Source organism: Physeter macrocephalus, chromosome 5 (genome assembly GCF_002837175.3).
Source record: "Physeter macrocephalus isolate SW-GA chromosome 5, ASM283717v5, whole genome shotgun sequence".
In the NCBI taxonomy this organism is placed as follows: Eukaryota; Metazoa; Chordata; class Mammalia; order Artiodactyla; family Physeteridae; genus Physeter; species Physeter macrocephalus.
The window spans coordinates 76,498,845-76,520,074 of record NC_041218.1 but is presented as its reverse complement, the minus strand read 5'-3'; the positions used below and the strand labels follow the sequence as shown (position 1 = coordinate 76,520,074).

The 21,230-nt window shown below is 39.1% G+C and overlaps 1 protein-coding gene across 1 annotated transcript in view; it reads right to left on the bottom strand.

Moving 5' to 3' along the window:
- The window catches only part of DNAH11 (dynein axonemal heavy chain 11), a 326,309-nt gene that overhangs the window by 66,790 nt on the left and 238,289 nt on the right, over positions 1 to 21,230 (bottom strand). The window contains 3 exon segments of the mRNA XM_055085043.1: positions 1,597 to 1,719; positions 2,940 to 3,175; positions 15,870 to 16,040. Coding sequence (XP_054941018.1) covers positions 1,597 to 1,719; positions 2,940 to 3,175; positions 15,870 to 16,040 — 530 coding nt within the window.

Here is a 21,230-nt window from a genome sequence, read left to right as displayed (position 1 = left end):
ATTTTGTGATAAAGAATTTGATGCTTTATGTAAAATAATTTGTTTCTGAAATAAAAAAAAAACCCTCTGGGATTCTCACTTACACTTAACTATATCCACACTGAGAAAAAAATCAGGACTGAACTTTATCAGTCTCTGGAAATTTCAGATTATCAAAAAAAAAAAATATATATATATACACACACACATAAATACAGAGAGAGAGAGAAACCAAATTTCTTACACCTAAATTGTGTTATTGAAGGTCCAAGTTAAAGCTAAGAGAATATTATTTCACTGACAAAACTTGTAGGTCTTCATAATAGAGTCAGAACCTTAATAACAAGGATTTCACTTTAGTGACATTCAAGATTTTACACTGTATTTTTAACACATCAGACACAGCTACAATTATATTTATGTTAGAGCTGCAGTTTGTCAAGTGCCTTATTAGATTGTTCTAAATGCATGTCTGGGTAAATTTTGGTTTATTAAACAATTATAAGTTGTCACTCACTGTAAATGGATTTAGTTGGTGAGTTGTATAATAAATACTAATCAGTTAGAGACTTTTTACAAAATAGAAGTTAGTCACCCTTAAATAGGCCTATTTCCACTTAAAATTGACAGGAATAATCTAGTGATGAAAAGGGAGACAAGACACCTTTGAGGCAAAGAGTGGGTATCGAAGAAGGGTGTTGGGGAAGTTCTGAATTACACCTTTGTGAAGAAAAAAAAAAAAAGAGAAGGAAATCCAGTGAAATAAGCCTAGTCAATGTTGATTTCTTGAGTGAAGAGGCACAGAGAGCTGTGGGAATGCCACAATCTCCCCTGAGCCCCACACAGGCTCCGAGACATAAGTGCTGCATCTGAACTTTTACACATTTATAGAAAGTGTGTGATGCCCCCTTGGAAACGGCTTCACTGCCCCTGGGAGAATGTCCTGGAGAGCCAGTGTCCAGGGGAACGGCAACATTTGGAACATCAGGTAGAGTTCACCAAGGGTGTGCCCAGTCCGCCACTGCTGGTATGCGGATGAGCTTATGGGTCCACGAATGAACTCTTTTCTTTCTAATGGTTATATATATATTTTGAATGTATAGGGAAAGACAGAACCAGCACAGTAAACCCATGATTTCATAGATGCTATGACTTGGGGTAAGGCTGAGTTAAAAAAAAAAAATAGAGTGGATTTAAAATAGTTTTTTAAAAATATTAAGTAAATAAGGATATAAGCAATATGCAGTTAAGGCAAACATACTAAAGGTGTTTTGCAAAGTACTGAAGGTAGAAAAACATTCAACTAATAAAGGAGCTAATAAAGGAACAACTAATAAAGGAGGAACTTATTCTCAGATTTGTGACAATGCATTTTTGGAGTCTATAAATCAGGAATTGGGTAACATGAATCTAAATCCACCAAACAAATAGTCTGAACATCTGGATCACGTCAAGGTTGCTTTGGTCTTGGAATGCAGGAGGCTTGGAATGGAAACTCAGAAATATCACCAAGAATGTTCCCATAGATTACACTTGATTATGAGGCCAAGAAATAGACGCTGATGATCAAACTCATACGTAGCACAAAATGTATGTTAAAAATGCAATAATACTTACTTTCCTTTTTTAATTGTGTTCCTGCCAAGCAATGGATCAAGGACTGGATCTATCGTTTCCTCAAGGTTTTCAAGTAAGATGACATCTCCAAAGGCCAGAGCGGTTTCAATGTCATTCAAAAACCTTAAAGTTCAGTCAGAATCAAGAAAAAATGTAAATAAGCACAGGGAAAGCGTTCAAAATTATTTATACTCAAATGTATTTCATTTAATGTAAATACTTTAGATGGAACAAACTAACTTAGAGAAAATTAAATATTTTATAAAGTAGGGTTTTCTTCAACTAGAATACATGGAAATTAAAGATTAGATTTTGAGATAAATTTCAGTTATATTTTTCCAGGTGAAATTCAGTAGTGTGAACTAATGAGTCCGTGTAAAAATTGCTTACTTTTGAGAGTAATCATGGTTGAAATAAATGTAACCTACCCAAACATTATAAATTTAAATTTACTCAATAGGTCCTCTTTTGATAAAAAAAATAAAAATTATATTAACTGCCTTGTGGCGTTATCAAATTTTCATTTTTTAAACATTTAGATTCAGTCATGTAAAGTGGTGAACTGTCATTTTATTTCATTCCCACTCTCCAAAAATAGTCTCTCCTATTCAAAAATAATTTCCTCCAAGTATTCAGATAAGCAAAGAGGCCATTTATCTGCACGACTACAGACATTCCTTATTCCATTTCACAAGTCAAAAGATGATGGAGGGGTGAAGTGAAGTATCAGTATGACTAAAATTATTTATTCCACATTAACTGAAGACCAACTACATACCAGAGAGCTTTCTACTTACCAGAAAACACAGTCATGTGGACCGAGGGACAGAAAATCTAAGAGTAGATTCAGTTCTCAAAAGTGACATGTAAAGCTTGACTAAAAAACTATCTTCAGGCACTCTGTTGGGAACTGAGCCATGTTAAAAGCCCACTGTAGGCGAAGTACATATTTAGGAATATAACTGGAACCATCATTAAACCTATAGGTGCAGCTGACAATTCTTGGGTTACCATATGCCAAAGTCCTAAAGAAGGATTATAATACATTGTATTTCCATTCTTGGCCTTAGGAAATTTTTCCTCTCACATTCAGTGAGAGGAAAACATTCAGTGTTTGTTCTAACCTTCCAACTAATTTCTTCTTCAGGTAAGTGGATGCCACCCAACGTAATGCCCTTTCAACAGAGATACTTTATGGGAAACGTGAGCAGGCAGATAAACAAGTCGTACCAAACTATCACATTTCAAAGTGGCAGAGAGGTCTAAGAAATGCCAGGACTTGGTAAAAGTCAGACCCATTTCCGGCAGCTCAACAGAAAGTCAACCCTTCAGGTTTCACATACCCTTTCTGGCCCACATGTGTGATTTTCAGGTCAGTTCCATACTTGTTCTTGATCCACTTAATTCCCTGCTGCTGGGGATCTATCAGCAGGGGCCAGCGCTCGCAGTGTGTTAGGATAGCAGCGTTCTCGGTGGACATTCTGTCACTGGGCAGTCCTTCATTATTCCAGGTGGCAACTGTGGCATCATCCGTCAACATGGCAATCATGCCCAGGCCTTCAGTTATTGGGATGGAGACCTTTAAAATCAGAGTTGAAGGCAATAAACTGCCAGTGTGGCAGAGCACAACAGACAAGAAAACAAGAGACCAAAGCCTAAAGAACACATACAAATTCTCCTGACTCTCAAAAGCCAAATAACACTCTCATCATGAAATACAATTCGACCCAATAAGCCCATTGTTCACCTCTTGGAATTCTGTCAACTGCAGCATCCAACATCTGATTTGTTCCTGCATCTATCTGGCTTCAAGCAAAAGGGACTTTGCCCTCTATACACACCTACAGCAACCCCAACAAGGTGAGAGTGAATTTAGACTCCAGCAAGTATGGCAGGACAACAGAAATGTATAACATTTGCCCAGTGGAGTAATCATCCCACATAAGCAATGCTACACTGCACTCTCTTGCTTCCAACATTTCATCTTTCTTCGACAGATCAACACTACAGAGAGATGACTTCTCTCTCTGGGGTGGGTTCATGGAATCTATTCAGTCTGCTGGAACTCCGTCAGCTTGTGGTGGTACCCAGCAACTTCAACTACAGCCTCTCCTCTGAGAGGGAACTGTCTACAGTGCGACTGTGAAGAGAAGCATTACAAAGTGGGGGGAGGGATAAATTAGGAGTACGGGATTAAGAGATGCACGCTATGTTACATAAAATAGATAAGGAACAAGGATTTACTGTATAACCCAGGAAACAATATTCAATATCTTGTAATAACCTATAATGGAAAATCACCTGAAAAAATATCTGAATCACTTTGCTGTACACCTGAAACTAATACAATACTGTAAATCAACTATACTTCAAAAAAAATTGTTTTTACAGAGAAAAAAAACCAAACTTGCCTCCTTTAAAAGAGAGAGAAAGAAGAAACCTATTTTTTTTTTAGAAACCTATTTTAAAGATAAGCATCAGTTCTTTACAAAAGTGGACTGATTTTACAAAAAATAAATAAGATTCTAGAAAGGAATTTATTAAGGAATTTATTCGATCAGTCATCAACGACTAAACATTTATTGAGCACCTCCTACATATGTGTGGAGACACCACGATCAGCAAGATGAATAAGGAACTAGTCCCCTGGCTGGGTAGGGTGGCTAACATGGAAACATGCCTCCATAAGAGAGGGCAGTAAGAGCCCGACCTGGATGAAGTAGGCAGGGGAGGCTGTAGCAGCAGTAGGGGTTTGATTTCTTGGTTGCCCACAAAGCTTCAGCAAACAGAATGGTGGAAGAATTCCCACAATAAAGCTGGGATGCAACGTAAGGTTAGTATCGGAAAAGTTAGCATAATATGTCTACTGTTCCTACTGACAATGGTATCTTATAAATAAATCAAACTCTACCTCCTACTGATAGGAGCAAGCATCCTTGGTATCTGACTCTACAAGCAAATCGCTATCTTACAGAATAAGCATCCTCTTATTAACAAGAACTCCATGGCTTTAATTTAACTTCTACTTAATACAAAGAACTTGAAACAACTAGAGGCTTAAAATAACTTTAATTTCTGATGCTATAAAGAGTAAGCGTGTAGATCTTGTGTCCAAATTCAACAATTTGAATTGTTTGAGCACCCACTGTGTACAGAGTACAGTTCAGGGGATCAAAGAGAAGTCCCCCTTTGTTAATGGCCACTTTAACCTAGTAGGGGAAACAAAGCAGGTAACTCACACTATAGAATATCATAAATACTGTAAAATACACTGAGACTTAAATTTTTAGAAACAAAGTTTAGGATATTTGCTTTACAGTATGATGTTCAAATAGGCAGTTGCGTGACACAGAGAAATTTTTTCATCAAAAAATTTTTTGATAGTTGCAATACAGTTATCACTTTCACAGTAATTTGAACCTAGGTTTAGACTGGGGAAAATAAACCTCAATTCATATGTTATCTTCTTTTTAATCCACTCTTCTTTGCAGAATTCCCTGAAGGAGTCTGCAAAAACAGAAACCAAGTGCAAAGAGGGAGTCCAAAGTCAGCCTAGCAATTCAGTGAGAATCCATCTAATTGCTTCATTAAATAGTGCAGCATGCTGTCAGTCAGGATGGAGCTGAAAAAAAAGGGAAACAGCCTCCCCTCTTAAGAAGTTTTACTAGAGGGAAAAGAACAGGCTGGAAGCACATACCCTGAGCCAAGCTAGACTAATCCTAACACCAAACGCCTATTAGGATCCTCTGAGAGCTGACCAAGTGGTATATTCCAAAGGATAAAAGGGAACTTCCTGATGAGGTAAGACTCCCAGTTTCTTTTAATATGACGGTAACAAAACAACCAGTATTTGTAAGGTTTTAAGGGCTTACAAAATTTACTCATATACTTTCACTCTGTTCATTGCCTCACTTAACTCTTACAGGAGTTCTGCCAAGTAGATGTCTCTCTCACTCTCCTTTTGCTCAGGACATTGAGGCTTAGAAAGGTTAACTCCATGTATAATACCAGACCATAACTTTGGAAACAATTTTGGGTAACAATTTTATTGGGACCCTCAAGGCCACGTATGCCCACTATCCCTGTCCTTTTCAGTTACCACCACACTGCTCTGCTTCTTCCCCATGCCATCCTCCAAACTCATGCCCCCACTGTCACACTTTCTGACAATTGTTCCCGCACGTCCTATAGTATCCTAGTCCTATTTGGGCCAAACTCTCTTGTTCTACCTGCTTGTCTCAACTAAAACCCAGATCTTCACTAGGGCAGTGGCTCTCAATCCCAGGCTGTATATTAGAATCACATGAGAGCTTTCAAAGCTGCCAACATACCCCGCCCCCCAATCTCTAATGATTCAACTTCAATTGGCATCTATATGTTTTCAAAGTTCACTCCCACATGATTTAAACTGGAGTGAAGCTGGAGTCCAAGAAGCAATGTCCTAGGGTCTCACTTCCCTTGAGGGCTTTCTTAAGTAGACAGTTCATTTTCTTAATATTCCTATTACTGAAAAAATGTGTGTGGGTAACAGTGGTCATTCTTCTTACTCCCCTGCACATCATTCCAAGACCACAGCTCTTCCGTCCTTGAGGAAAAATGCCACCTCTGAGGCCCATGGAGTCTAACTCTACAATCCTCTATGTATCCTCCTCATATTAAAGCCTTAGCCATTGGTCCTTCTCACTTTCCAAGTTTGGCTGTCAATCTCTAACAACCTCAGTGCTCATGGAGATGATGAATCCACTCTCCAGCCTTGACATCCTTCATGCCAAAGCTCTACATTTCCTTTCCACTCTAGCATTCTGGGGGAGGAGACAGAGGAAGGGGAAAACATCAGAACCCGCTGGGAAGATCACACAACACCCCTATGCCTAGTCTCCCTTGCACACCCCACACCCTCAATGATGTTGGTATATTTTGGGAGGGTATTACACCATCTCCTTCTTTAGATGGAAATGCTAACCCAGACCTTGTAATAATCTGAAACTGTTTCATTATTGAAATCTAAACATCTAATACCCAATTCTTTAACTGTGATTATCTATACCTCTCTCACACCTTTAAACATAATATTTACTCTTACCAATAGCATTAAGACATCCAGTCCTTTACCCACCACCTATTTTTCATTGTGGCAAAACATACATATCATAAAATTTGTCATTTTAATGTGTACAGTTCAGTGATATTAAGTACATTCACATTGTTGTGCAACCACCACTACAATCCATCTCCAGAATATTTTCATCTCCCCAAGCTGAAACCCCATACCTATTAAACAGTAACTGCCATTACCCCCTACCCCCAACCCCTGGAAGTTACCATGGTACTTTCTTTTTCTATGAAGCTGACAATTCTAGGTACCTCATATAAGTGGAATCATACAATACTGGTTCTTTTATGACTGGCTTATTTCACTTAACATCTGCAATGTCCATCCAAGTTGTAGCATGTGTTAGAATTTCCTTCCATTTTTCGACTGAATAATATTCCACTGTGTGTATATGCTACATTTTCTTTATCCATTCATCTGTTGATGGACATTTGGATTTCTTCTACATTTTGGCTATTGTGAATAATGCTGCTATTAACAAATATACAAGTATCTGTTTGAGTCCTTGCTTTTACTTCCTCTGGGTAGTAGATTCCCCAGAGTGGAACTGTTGGGTTATATGGTAATTCTACATTTAGTTTTCTGAGAAACTCTATCATATGTTTAACCACTTTAAAAAAATATCTTTATTGGAATATAATTGCTTTACAATGTTGTGTTAGTTGCTGCTGTATAACAAAGTGAATCAGCTGTACGTATACATATATCCCCGTATCTCTTCCCTCTTGCGTCTCCCTCCCACCCTCCCTATCCCAACCCTCTAGGTGGTCACAAAGCATCGAGCTGATCTCCCTGTGCTATGCGGCTGCTTCCCACTAGCTATCTATTTTGCAGTTGATAGTGCATATATGTCAATGCTACTCTCTCACTTCGTCCCAGCTTACCCTTCCCCCTCCCTGTGTCCTCAAGTCCATTCTCTATGTCTGCGTCTTTATTCCTGTCCTGTCCCTAGGTTCATCAGAACCACTTTTTTTTTTAGAGTCCACATATATGCGTTTAGCATATGGTATTTATTTTTCTCTTTCTGACTTACTTCACTCTGTATGACAGACTCTAGGTCCATCCACTTCGCTATAAATAATTCAGTGTCGTTTCTTTTTATGGCTGAGTAATATTCCATTGTATGTGTGTGCCACATCTTCTTTATCTATTCATCTGTTGATGGACACTTAGGTTGCTTCCATGTCCTGGCTACTGTAAATAGTGCTGCAACAAACACTGTAACCATTAACTTTTAACTACACTCACATCTCTACCGAACCTAAATAGAGCCTTCCTTTCCTTAATCATTTTTCTGACTGTCACACGACCGTCCCTGTCTTCTTTTCCTTCTGGCTTATCTGCCTATAAATCTTGTACCCTGGTTGAAATAAACATTCTCTGTCTTCTCTTTTTGCTCCCAGACTGTGAGTATTGCTGATGAAAGCTTTATTACTGTGACTACAAATTTATCTTTTCCAAATTCATCTTTGGTTTCCTAAAGCTGCTTGGCAACACTTAACATCTACTCTCCAACTGCTCTCGATGGGTATTTTTGATGTTTTCACCACCCTCCTCACAGCGTTCTTTGAGTCTCAATTTTCTTATCTTTGGCCAACTGGCACTGCAATTTCCTGCTTCCCTGAGAGAAGAGAGACCAGCAGCTATGACTACATCAGCCTTCTTTCCCTGTATCAGTATCTGCCTGTGTCCACCTTTGTCTCCTTCCCTCCCACCTAAGTTGAAGGAGTCTTGCGTCTTCTACCTGAGGGTCATTCCATTTTCCTCTATTCTGATCCCTTCTTCCCAATTTCTGATGGATCAGGCCTCTTCCCCCTTTTATCATCAGCAATTCCTTTTCCATCCCTTCTCTGGAAGCATAGAAACATGCTCTAGTCTCATTCATACTGAAAAAACAAACCCTTCACTTACTTCATGTCTCTAACTAGGCACTTCTGTTCATCTCCTTCTCTTCACAGGCAAATTCCTACAAGAACAATCTGCTTTTTCTGCCTACTTTCCTCACTTCCTGAATAACTCATTGCAATCCGGCTTCAGCTTCTGGCTCGTTACACCTTCGTGGTCACAAAAGACCTTTACATTTCCAAGTCTGAGGACACCTTTAGTTCTTAGTTCTTTTCTCACTTGTCTCTATGGCTTTGGCATCACTGACCATCCCCATGTTTCTACTCTTAACTCCTATGACACCATTCTTGCCTGGGGCTTCTCCAGTCTCTGACTGTGCCTTCTTCAACTTCCTCGACTTCCTATTTACATGTCAGCACTGACTCAGCTCCCTTTACTCTAAACCTCTTACCTAGAAGATCTCACACACCTATAGTTCCAAGAACTACCTTACATCAATGACTCCCAGATATGACTCCCATCCAATAACACTCTTGTCCAGCTCTCTACTGGTTACTGACACTTGAATGTTTCAGAGACACTGCAATGTTTCTAAAACCAAACTCTTTGTCTTTTCTCTCAAACTAATTGTATTGTATTTTCTTCTTTTTAAGCCTTATCCATATTTTAATCTTACTTAAATGTGCTTACATACATATATTTTAAATAATGCAACATCATCACTTTCTAAAGCCCCCAAATTCCTTTGAAATATTTTTTTAATTAAAAAAAATTTTTATTTTATTTATTTATTTTTGGCTGTGTTGGGTCTTCGTTGCTGCACAAGGGCTTTCTCTAGTTGCAGCGAGTGAGGGATACTCTTCGTTGCGGTGCATGGGCTTTTCATTGCAGTGGCTTCTCTTCTTGAGGAGCACACAGGCTCTAGGCACATGGGCTTCAGTAATTGTGGCACTCGGGCTCAGTAGTTGTGGCTCACGGGCTCTAGAGCGCAGACTCAGTAGTTGTGGCATACAGGCTTAGTTGCTCCGCAGCATGTGGGATCTTCCCGGACCAGGGCTCGAACCCGTGTCCCCTGCATTGGCAGGCATATTCTTAACCACTGCGTCACCAGGGAAGTCCTCTCAAACTAATTTTAATCTGAGGGAATAGCATCTTCATATATTTACTTTCTCCCCATCAATCCATTGCATTGTTTCATCAACTCTTCTTCCTTGGCCCCTCTGGAATCACTCCCTGGCTTGCCACGTCTACTGTCATCACTTTGCTCAGTTCATTGTCTTCTGGACTGTCATTCTAACAGATAACAACAGTCTCTTCCCCCTCGAAGTCCTGTTCCCTCTGTGGCCAGTGTGAGCTTCCAAATGAATAATCTGATCATGTCACAGACCTGCTTAAAATCCTTCAATGACTCCCCATGCCTCGGATTAAGTTCAAACTTCTTTTCTTAGTTTATTACATGGGGTTATAATATGGCCCCTCGCTAATTCTGTAATGTTCACCTGTATTGTCCATTTTATAATTATACATCAGTTCATCTACATTTTCTAAGTTATTTAACATTCTAACACTTAAAGCACTTGGAACTCTTTTTTTTTTTTTGTGGTATGCGGGCCTTCCTCTGTTGTGGCCTCTCCCGTTGCGAAGCACAGGCTCCGGACACGCGGGCTCAGCGGCCATGGCTCACGGGTCCAGCCGCTCCACGGCATGTGGGATCTTCCCGGACCGGGGCGCGAACCCGGTTCCCCTGCATCGGCAGGCGGACGTGCAACCACTGCGCCACCAGGGAAGCCCCAGGAACTCTTTTTATTTAACATGAAGCCATGAAGGAGAGCCCTAGCTGTATTTCTGCCCAAATGGTTGGTCAGTTGTTCTAGCACCATTTATTGAATAATCCATTACTTCCCCCACTGATACACCATGTACATTTAAGCACATATTTATTTTAAAATATGTATTGGTAGTCTGGTAGTTCCTCAGAAGATTAAACATAGAGTTACCATACAGCTTAGAAAATTTCACTCCTAGGTATGTACCAAAGAGAAATGAAACATGTCCACACAAAAAATTTGTACATGAATAATTCAAATGTTCACAGCCACATTATTCAAAATAATCAAAAAGTAGAAACAACAAAATTGCCCATCAACTGAAGAATGGATAAATGAAATGTGGTATATCCATCTAAGGAATATTATTCAGTCATAAAAAGGAGTGAAATACTGACACAGGCTACATCATGAATGAACCTTAAAAATGTGCTAAGTGAAAGAAGTCAGTCATAAAACACCACATATTTTATGAGTTCATTCATATGAAATGTTCCAAACAGGGAAATCTTTAGAGACATAAAATAGATTAGTGGTTGTATAAGTTCCAGTAAGAATGGGGTGACTGGGGTTGATAGCTAATGGGTGTAAGGTTTATATTGGGAGTGATGAAAATGCTCTAGAATTGACTGTGATGACAGTTGCACAGCTCTATGAATACACTAAACACTACTGAATTGTATTCTTTAAATGGGTGAATTGTAGGGTATACAAATTATATCTCAATGAAAAGGAATACTGAACATCCACAATGCTCCAGGCACCATTCTAGGATGGAACAGTGAACAAAACATGCAAAATACTTGCTTCCATGGATCTTACATTTTCTCTGGGGGAGGGAAAAGATATTAACCATAACAAGTTTATAAATGAGATACCATATTAGAAAGTAATAAATGTTATGGTGAAAAATATGGAGCAGAAAGAGGCATGCTGAGGGTTGAAGGTTGTAGTCACATCTAGGGATTTGAAGCTGTTGTTTGAACAAAGACCTGACTGATGGAAGGGAGTGGGACAATGTATGTCCTCAGGGAAGGTACTTCAAGACAGAAGAAACGGCTAGTGCAAAGGTCCTGAGGCTGCAGCATATCTGGCATATTCAAGGAAGGTGGCCAGTGTGATTAGAGCAGAGTAGTGAGGAAATGCATAACAGGTAATGAGACAAAGAGAGATAACAGGGCCAAATCACATAGGGTTTTATAAGCCTCTGGAGCATTTCTAGCTTTTGCTCTGAGTGCGATGGGGAGTCATTAGAGGGATTTTAGAAGAAAACTCACTTAATCTGACTTGCATTTTTAAAGGGTCACACTGGCTGATACGTTGAGCTCTGATTTTGGAGAGAAGCCACGAATGTAGAAGCAGGGAAACCAGTTAGGAGGTTTTCACACTAACTGAAGAGAAAGATGATGGCTTAGCCCAGGATGGAAGCGGTGAAGGTGGTGAAAAGTGGTCAGATTCTGAATATATTTTAAAGGTGCAGCCTACAGAATTTCCTAGATGGACTGGATGTGGGTGTCAGAAAAAGAGTGACATCAAAATGACTCCAGGGTTTTCAAGCCTGAGCTAACAAAAGGATGGGCCTACCATTAACCAAACCAGGAATACGTAGGTAGAAGAAGTTTTAGGGGGAAGACCAGGATTTCAGTTGGGATGTTCTATATTTGAGACATCTTTCAGACACAGAAGTGAAGATGCCATTGTCTGGGCTGCAGGAGTTAGTGGTATCCAGGTGGCATTTAAAGCCATGAACCTTAGCACAGGGAACTATACTTGATATTTTGTAATAAAAGGGAAAGTAATCAAAAAGGAATATATATATATCTGAATCGCTGTGCTGTACACCTGAAATTACCACGATATTGTAAATCAACTATTCTTCAATTAAAAAAAAAAGAATAAAAAAATACATAAATAAAGCCATGAACCTAGTAAAAAGCAGTTCAAAGACTGAAGTTTGGGTCATTTCAACATTAAGAGATTGGGGAGAAGAGGAAAAAAAAATCAAAAAAGAAGTCTGAGAAAAATTGACCAGTGAGGTATAAGGAAGATGGGGGGAGGGTGATCCCTTAGAATCAAGTGAAACAAGTATTTATGGGACGATGGAGTGCTCAAGTGCATCAAATTCAGTTAAGTACGATGAGACTGGAGAACAAACCACTCAACTTAGCAACGTGGTAGCAAAATCTGACAAGAGGCATTTTGGTGGAGTGGTGGGGACAAAAGCCTGTCTGGAGTGACTCAGAAATATGGAGAGAGGATTTACAGACAGTGAATGTACATTCCTCTTCTGAAGTGATGACTGTAAATGAGAGCAGAAAAATGAAGGAGTAGCTGGAGGGGCAGGGTCGTCAAAGAGAAATTCACTGGTATATTCTTTTTTAATGCGAGGAATAACTGAAATAACGGTACGTTTGAATGCTGGTGGGAATGATCTAGTAATGAATTAGTTGAGACAGAAAAATTTCTGATGACAAAGAGGGGAAAAGTTGTCTAGAATTGTCCTCAAGGAAGGGAAAGGTGATGGAAAGTAGAATACAACCCAAACAGCTGGCCTTAAATAGAAGTATCATCTTACAGCATCAGGAGGGAAGACAGTATATGAGTAGAAATGTTGGGAGGTGATAGACGCAGTTGTGGGAGTTTATGCATTATCATACATTAAATATATCAAATATCTCTCTACATCCTTAAATGCTTCTGAACTCTATTCTATTCTCGTTTTCTACTTCCCTTGAAGAACCACTTTGTTGTAATTATTTTAGCTTTAGAATATATTTTAAGTATTTTTTTTTTTTTTTTTTTTTTTTGGTATGCGGGCCTCCCTCTGTTGCGGCCGGGGCGCGAACCCGGTTCCCCTGCATCGGCAGGCGGACGCGCAACCACCGCGCCACCAGGGAAGCCCTAGAATATATTTTAATATCTTGAAGGACAAGTGCCCTCTTCCCGTTCTATTCCAAAATTATGTTGGTGTTGTTAAAAATATATTCTTCCAGCAAACTTCAGAATCACTGGGTCAAGTTAAAATATAATTGCCCTTGAAATTCTGACTTGAACTGAGTTAAATTTGTTCGTTAGATTTTGGAGTTTTGATGCACTTAGAATATAAAGCCTTCATTTCGAGGAACACATTAAGGACTGCTGTTTTACTTTATAAGAGTTTTCTCTCCAAGGTTACCTTAAATATGTCAACAGGTCGTTAATAAATGACATGCTTAGTTTAGAGATGTTTTAAATGACATAAATCATAGTCACTTGTTGACTGGTTAATTTACAAACTGTTGTAATCCCCAGGACACCCAAGTCAAACTGACAAGCCAGAGGTACTCAGGAGAGCAAAAGGGTAAGAAAATACCCTATATACTGTGGAGCAGTAAGAGGAGTTGCTTCTTGGGAGGGCAGGATAAGGGAACACTGCTGAAGGAAAATTCATCAAAAAATTAACATGAATAAGCAATTGCAGCTCCTCTTGGACCCTGGCACATGTTCATAAAGATGTGACTGTCTTTCCACTTTGCTGTGACTGAATCTAGAAGGAGTAGAAGGTAAGTAGCTCAGAAACTGGAAACCTCCATTCCATAGGACAGACAATTTTTAGGTTTTATGTAGCACTTTCTGCCACGGGTCTTGGAGACAGAAAAGTCTCTTCCAAAAGGATGTCATTTATACAATTAGGAATCTCTTTCTTCCTTTAGCATAGCTATGCCCAGAGATGAGTGTGAGTAAGCTGGTCACATTTGAAGGTCTGTTTCTCATTCAGCATGATGCCTACATGCTCAAGAGGAAAGAATAGAGCATTGGGATGACTGAAAACAGACATGGGCGGGGGGTCTTGAGAACTGTGGGCCCACAGTGAAACACAGGCCCAGAGTTAAAATGAATGTTTGTTTAGCATAGAGCATCAGAAAATTATCATTTTTGCTTTGGCTATATGTTTAGAATGTTTGGATAAGTCAATTAATTTTATTTTATTCTTCAAAAGAGAATGTTATCTTCATGGAACTCCACATTTGGAATTTTAAGTCAATGGGAACATATAAATCGATTGATGGGAAACTTCCCAGAAACACATACACTAAAGAATGCAATACCAGCAATTAAGACTCAATTTTAAAACAAATTTGAGAAGGCAAGTTTTCAATTTAAAAAATGCAAAATGACTGATAGCCTAAGTTCATGCCTAATACTATTACATGATCCAAAGTGAAGAGTAATTGTAACAATAAGAAGACAATGTGACATTCAACAGTTTGCACATCAGGAAGTGAATTTCCCTATAACTGCGGAAAGAATGAGAAAACTTTATCGATGGTGGAGAATGCAGAGAGGACCACAAAAGAGGACAATCATCAATCTGAAGTAGTCATAGGGCAACCCAGACCAAGATACCTATGTAGAGGATTAAAGTTTGGAGAAGATGAGACTGACAAAAAAGAGAGAAGAATTAGACAGCTGACACCTTCTGAAAGTCACAATGCAGTAGGAGGTGGACAAAATTACCAGAATGCTTTATCCTCTTATATAAAAGGCATATTTTATGGCAGAAATATGTAAAGAAAACCCTGAACATTCAGGGGGTAATACAGATAACCTCTTTTTAAAAATCTTCCATATAAAAATATGGCTTGATACTACAGATATATTAAACGATTTAGTTACAAAAGGATTTTTCTTTTACAATTATTAATTATGGGATGCCTTTAATAACAAGCTTTCTCCAAAATATTCAATATTTAATTTTATTTAATTTGCAGAAATTCCATTGGCATGTCTTTATGTCATGAAAACTATTGTGAAAATTGAGGCATAATTACCAACATAGAACAAAAGTACACAGAGAGATTTAGGATTTCTTAACGGCTAGATATGTAAGTGAAGAACCTACTTTTATCAAGTGTGATAACACAGAGCAGCATAGAAAACAGTGGCCTGGTTTCCTATCATTTATGACCTTATCAAGTCATTTAAACTTCTGTGTCTCAGTTTTCTCCTTTGTACAAGGATGATCTTAAATTAAACGATTTGAAATCTCCTTAATCTATGATTTCATTTTGCTTATGGGTTTGAATTTTCAAATTGAGGATAAGTTATTTTTATACTTATATACAAGTGCTACACTTTTCACCTGAAAGTAGTCATGAAAAAGATTTTCAACAAATAACCTGTAGTATTATTAACAAAACAAAAAGTTTCATGCTATATGCTAACATGATAATCCAAATTTGATTTCAGTTAACAGTTTTGTTCAAAGCAGTTTTCCAACTACATCTCTATGGTTCATACAAATAATTTTTCTATTTTCCATCTCCTGGTTGAAACCATCATTAAAATAAGAAAAACTGCAACACACAAGAAACATCTCCTTCAATACTAGAATTTCCAGTCAGTTGAGATTACAGAGGTACAAAAAAGCCTGGTACATATACTGTTTTTACTACTGAAATTTCAGTATGATGCTTCTAAATGTGGCTAAGGTTAGGAATTGATCTTACCTTCTGTCGAAGAAAGGGAACCCACTTGCAGTCTACCAGTTCCTGGCGATACTGCTGTGTAAAGGATCCAACGTAAGACACATATGCTGCCATAAGGAGAACATCTCCACAGAGCGTCTTCTCTTGAGCTTCGAAGGACTGAACAGACTGACTCCAGCGAATCTTCTCGGACTGAAAGATAAGATTACTCCGATGTAACTGCAGGGTGAGCAGCAACTCAAGAAACATTTACTGTAATTACCTTATTCCTCAGTTTACGTCTAGGTCACTCTGCACAGCCTTGAGAAGGAACAGAACATGACTGGATGGCATGACCATGATAATCGTTCATACCTGTGACCCATCACTATGAAGGTGCTCTCATAGTATCTTCAGTGGAGTTTACGGCAACATGACATTAGATCTTTAAACATCTCCTTTTTGTTGGATGCCTGAACTCTAATTACGACTGAGGTCCTTCTTCAAAGGCTGACAGTCACTCTCCTCTCCCTCTAGGAGTAGAGGACCAAGAGCTGTGGCCAAGACTGAGTGATGTTAGGATTTTTAATGGCAGCTTGGATGCTCTCCATCATTCCTGACTTTCAGCAATGTTACTACACCACCCTAAGCAAACATTATCTTAAACATTTGGGCCATGGGCTGATTACAGAAAAAGGAAAAAGACAAACACCAGTTATGTCGTCAATTAATTAAAACATAAAGTTTAAAGAGCCACCTAACAAGGATTCTGTAAATTAAAGAATAGTGCTGGTAGTTACTAAACTCAGGTTATTTTTATAGTATAATCACTCCATCAGTGAAAGAACTTACAGCCCATGTAAAAAAGATGGAAACCAGGAGGACTTCACTAGCTTTGAAGACAGTATGCTCAGAGAATGCTGTTCAAATCCTTATATCTAGTTGGCTAGCCATTTAAAATCTGATTTCCAGGTTAAGTATGTGGAGCCCTTAATATTGGATTTGACTAAAACTGCAATAAATATCTATGGATTGATTGAACTGCAGAATACTTCACTAATTCATTTGGTTTCAATGCATGCTAAAAGTTAATACCACATTCTAAGAACATGTAAATTAATAGGAACTGAAAAAAAAACCCCAGCAAATTGATAGTACAAGCCATGAAGAACCCTGTGGAATTTAGCTTTACTCATGAAAGAGGATAGACAGACCACAGAAAGCAAAAACAATGTATGTCACAGCAGACTGCAATGCCAGTTCTCTGTAAGCCATCACAATACCCCTAACACTGAGGTAATGAAACTAGCAGGTGACAATGGTTATGAAAGCTATTTTAAGATCATCTGCTTTGCTCGATAAAGATCACCCCAAGTTAGCTCTATAATTACACACTAGGGAACTTCAACTCCCTTGCCCTCTTTATAGAATTTATTACTTTCCTTCTTCAGCTATAGATAATATATCCATTAATTTTGAAGAAGAATCTCTCATTTGCTTTTCCTCCAATTTTGTTGTCTTTGGTTAGTAGATGATAAACAATAAAGGGCACTCACCTCATTCTCCAAAACAGCTTTGAAATTTGAAGATTTACTAAACATAGACTTACCAGCAATTGAAATCGTCAATAATTTCACTATACCACCCACGCAACATAAATCATTACTGACACTGGCTAACAAGGGTTTAAGAGTTGGAACATGTCCTGTAATAAATTTCTAGACAGTTAAAAATCACTATAATTTTATTCTAATGCATTATAGATTGCCTGTAATGTCATCCTGGCTGGGGTGACCCATTTCTAATTTTGAACAGCTGTTCAGCTCCAGAGCTACTTAATGATTAAATATAAATTGCCTGATTTATTAGTCTGAATGGTTGAGAGTATAGCTTCCAGGTCAATGCTATATAGACAAAATCATCAGTCTTGGTGTTTTTCAGAAGTTAACTGTCTCCTGTTCTAGTCAGAAAGAATTTATCCTCAAAGGAAAAGGTCTGACATCTTCAATTAATTCTTTAAAAAATATATATATACACACATATATGTATTTTTTTTGTTAGTTAACATTATTCAACCATTATTTCCTCACCTTTTCTAAATCATCATGAATAAATAAAGCCTTTGGAAGACATTGCTGTGTGCTAGAGATACAAGGTAAAGCCTGCTTTTACCTTGATAAAACTTTCAGACAGTCTCTACTTCAAGTAAGTCTAATTCAACAGCACTTTTTCTTTTCCTCAGGTACCTCATAAACTGTAAACCCTTCAAACTGCCTAGATCTTATCACTTTAAATGGAAGCGGGTATAAACTCCACTAGAAGCGGTGGAATTTCTCCACTGATCTAAGAAAAATGAGTCTTCAAAGGGCTCCAGAATGTTTTTTCAACACAGGAGGCTCCCAAAACTCACCCATTCATTCATTCAACAAATACATATTGGAACCTATGATGTGCCAGGGACCATTCTATATGCTTGGGATCAAGCAGTGCAGAAAACAAATGAAGCTCCTGCTCTTGAGAGCTTATATTTTAGTTAGGGAAAAAAGACCACAAAAAAGTATATGTGTTCATATATGCACATATGCAAGTGTGTGTCATGTGATCATAAATGCTATCAAAAAATAATAAAGCAGAGGAAGTGGAAAGAGCTACAGGTTTGTGTGTGTGTGTGTGCGTGTGTGTGTGCGCGTGTAGGGGGAAAGGTGCATGCTGTTTAACGTAGGGAGGTCAGGGATAACCGTGTGATAAGGAGAACTTTTAGCAGGCACCTGAAAGAAGTGCGGGAGCCACACGGAGGAAAAAGGCAAAGATTATGAGGTAGGAGAGTGACTTGCAGGGTGAGGAAGAGTGAAGATGGAACAGGAGGGAAGGTGGCCGAAGCAAGGACAGAGGTATCCAGGAGCCAGATCACGGAGGGCCCTGTAGGCCAGGTAAAACCTTTGGACTGTACTTTGAGTGAGACAATTAGTTACCCAGGAATTCTGAGAGAGTGGTAACACGAATGGGCTTAATTTTTAAAAAAACATCACTCAGCTGCACAAAGGGGAGTGGACCTTGGGGGTGACGGTGGAGGCTACGGCGGCACTCCAGGGGAGAGATGCTGGTGGCCTGGCTCAGCGTGGCGAGGCGAAGGTAGTGAGAATGCTGGGATTCTGAAAGAACTTTGAAGTCAGAGCCAGTCCACTATTCTGAAGGATGGGATATGGGTGTGAGAATGCGAGCAAAAAGGCAAGGGTGATTTCAGAGCTTCTGACCGTAGCAACTAGAAGAAAAGACTTGCAATTAATGAAACGGAATGGAGGTGAATTTTGCAGAGTGAATTATGAGTTTATGTACAATAAACTATGAGCTTCAGAGGGATGATGGGTTTAAATTTGTAGTAAATTTAGATTTTTAAAAGTCTACTCTATTGATAAGAAATAAGGCTATCACCCAGCCCCACCCATTGTACCTTACATTTCTCCCTTCTTTCTTTGTAAGAGAACTCTGATTCGGAAACGAGGGTTAATGTGTCCAGCCCCCTGGGATGAACTGTGACCGGCTAAGCTGATTATGATCACCCCATTTTCCAGTTTCCCTGCCTTCTTTGCAGCTAGGTGTGGTCACTCTAGTTCTGGCTAAAGAAAGTTAAGTGCTTTAGTTAAGTTTGCTTAAGGGGTTGCCAGGAAAACTTCAGTGTTTGTTATGAAAGGAGAAAACTCCAGCTGCTACAGATTCTTCTCTCTTGCCTGAATCTAAAGGTGTAGCATCCATCGGTGACCAGGCTGCAAAATGTGTGAGGGTGAATGGACACATGCTAAGTATGGACACCGGAAGGTTGTAGAGAGATTAGGGGTCTGATCACTAATTACCTGAAGCAACACTGATAATGGTCTACCTCTGGAATTTTCTTTTTTTTGTGCGGTACGCAGGCCTCTCACTGTTGTGGCCTCTCCCGTTGCAGAGCACAGACTCCGGACGCGCAGGCTCAGCGGCCATGGCTCACGGGCCCAGCCGCTCCGCGGCATGTGGGATCCTCCCGGACCGGGGCACGAACCCGCGTCCCCTACATCGGCAGGCGGACTCCCAACCACTGCGCCACGAGGGAAGCCCCTGGAATTTTTTTAATATGTGAAAAACTCCCATTTGTTTAAGCCACTGTAAATCAACTTTTCTATCACCTTCAGCCAAATGCATTTCTTTTTTTAAATTTTATTTATTTTTTTAACATCTTTATTGGAGTATAATTGCTTTACAATGCCACGAGGGAAGCCCCTGGAATTTTTTTAATATGTGAAAAACTCCCATTTGTTTAAGCCACTGTAAATCAACTTTTCTATCACCTTCAGCTAAATGCATTTCTTTTTTTAAATTTTATTTGTTTTTTTAACATCTTTATTGGAGTATAATTGCTTTACAATGGTGTGTTAGTTTCTGCTGTATAACAAAGTGAATCAGCTATACATATACATATGTTCCCATATCTCTTCCCTCTTGCGTCTCCCTCCCTCCCACTCTCCCTATCCCACCCCTCTAGGTGGTCACAAAGCACAGAGCTGATCTCCCTGTGCTATGCGGCTGCTTCCTACTAGCTATCTATTTTACATTTGGTAGTGCATATATATCCATTCCATTCTCTCACTTCGTCCCAGCTTACCCTTCCCACTCCCTGTGTCCTCAAGTCGATTCTCTACGTCTGCGTCTTTATTCCTGTCCTGCCCCTAGGTTCTTCAGAACAATTTATTGTTTTTTTTTCTTCTTAGATCCCATATATATGTGTTAGCATACAGCATTTCTTTTTCTCTTTCTGACTTACTTCACTCTATATGACAGACTCTAGGTCCATTCACCTCACTACAAATAACTGAATTTCATTTCCTTTTATGGCTGAGTAATATTCCATTATATATATGTGCCACATCTTCTTTATCCATTCATCTGTCAATGGACACTTAGGTTGCTTCCATGTGTTGGCTATTGTAAGTAGTGCTGCAATGAATATTGTGGTACATGACCCTTTTTCAATTATGGTTATCTCAGGGTATATGCCCAGTAGTGGGATTGCTGGGTCGTATGATAATTCTATTGTTAGATTTTTAAGGAACCTCCATACTGTTCCCCATAGTGGCTGTATCAATTTACATTCCCACCAACAGTGCAAGAGGGTAGTGCAAGAGGGTTCCCTTTTCTCCACACCCTCTCCAGCATAAAAGGGGAAATTGACGGTAACACAATCATAGTAGAGGACTTTTAACACCCCACTTTCACCAAGGGACAGATCATCCAAAATGAAAATCAATAAGGAAACACAAGCTTTAAATGACACATTAAACAAGATGGACTTAATTGATATTTATAGGACATTCCATCCACAAACAACAGAATACACTTTCTTCTCAAGTGCTCATGGAACATTCTCCAGGA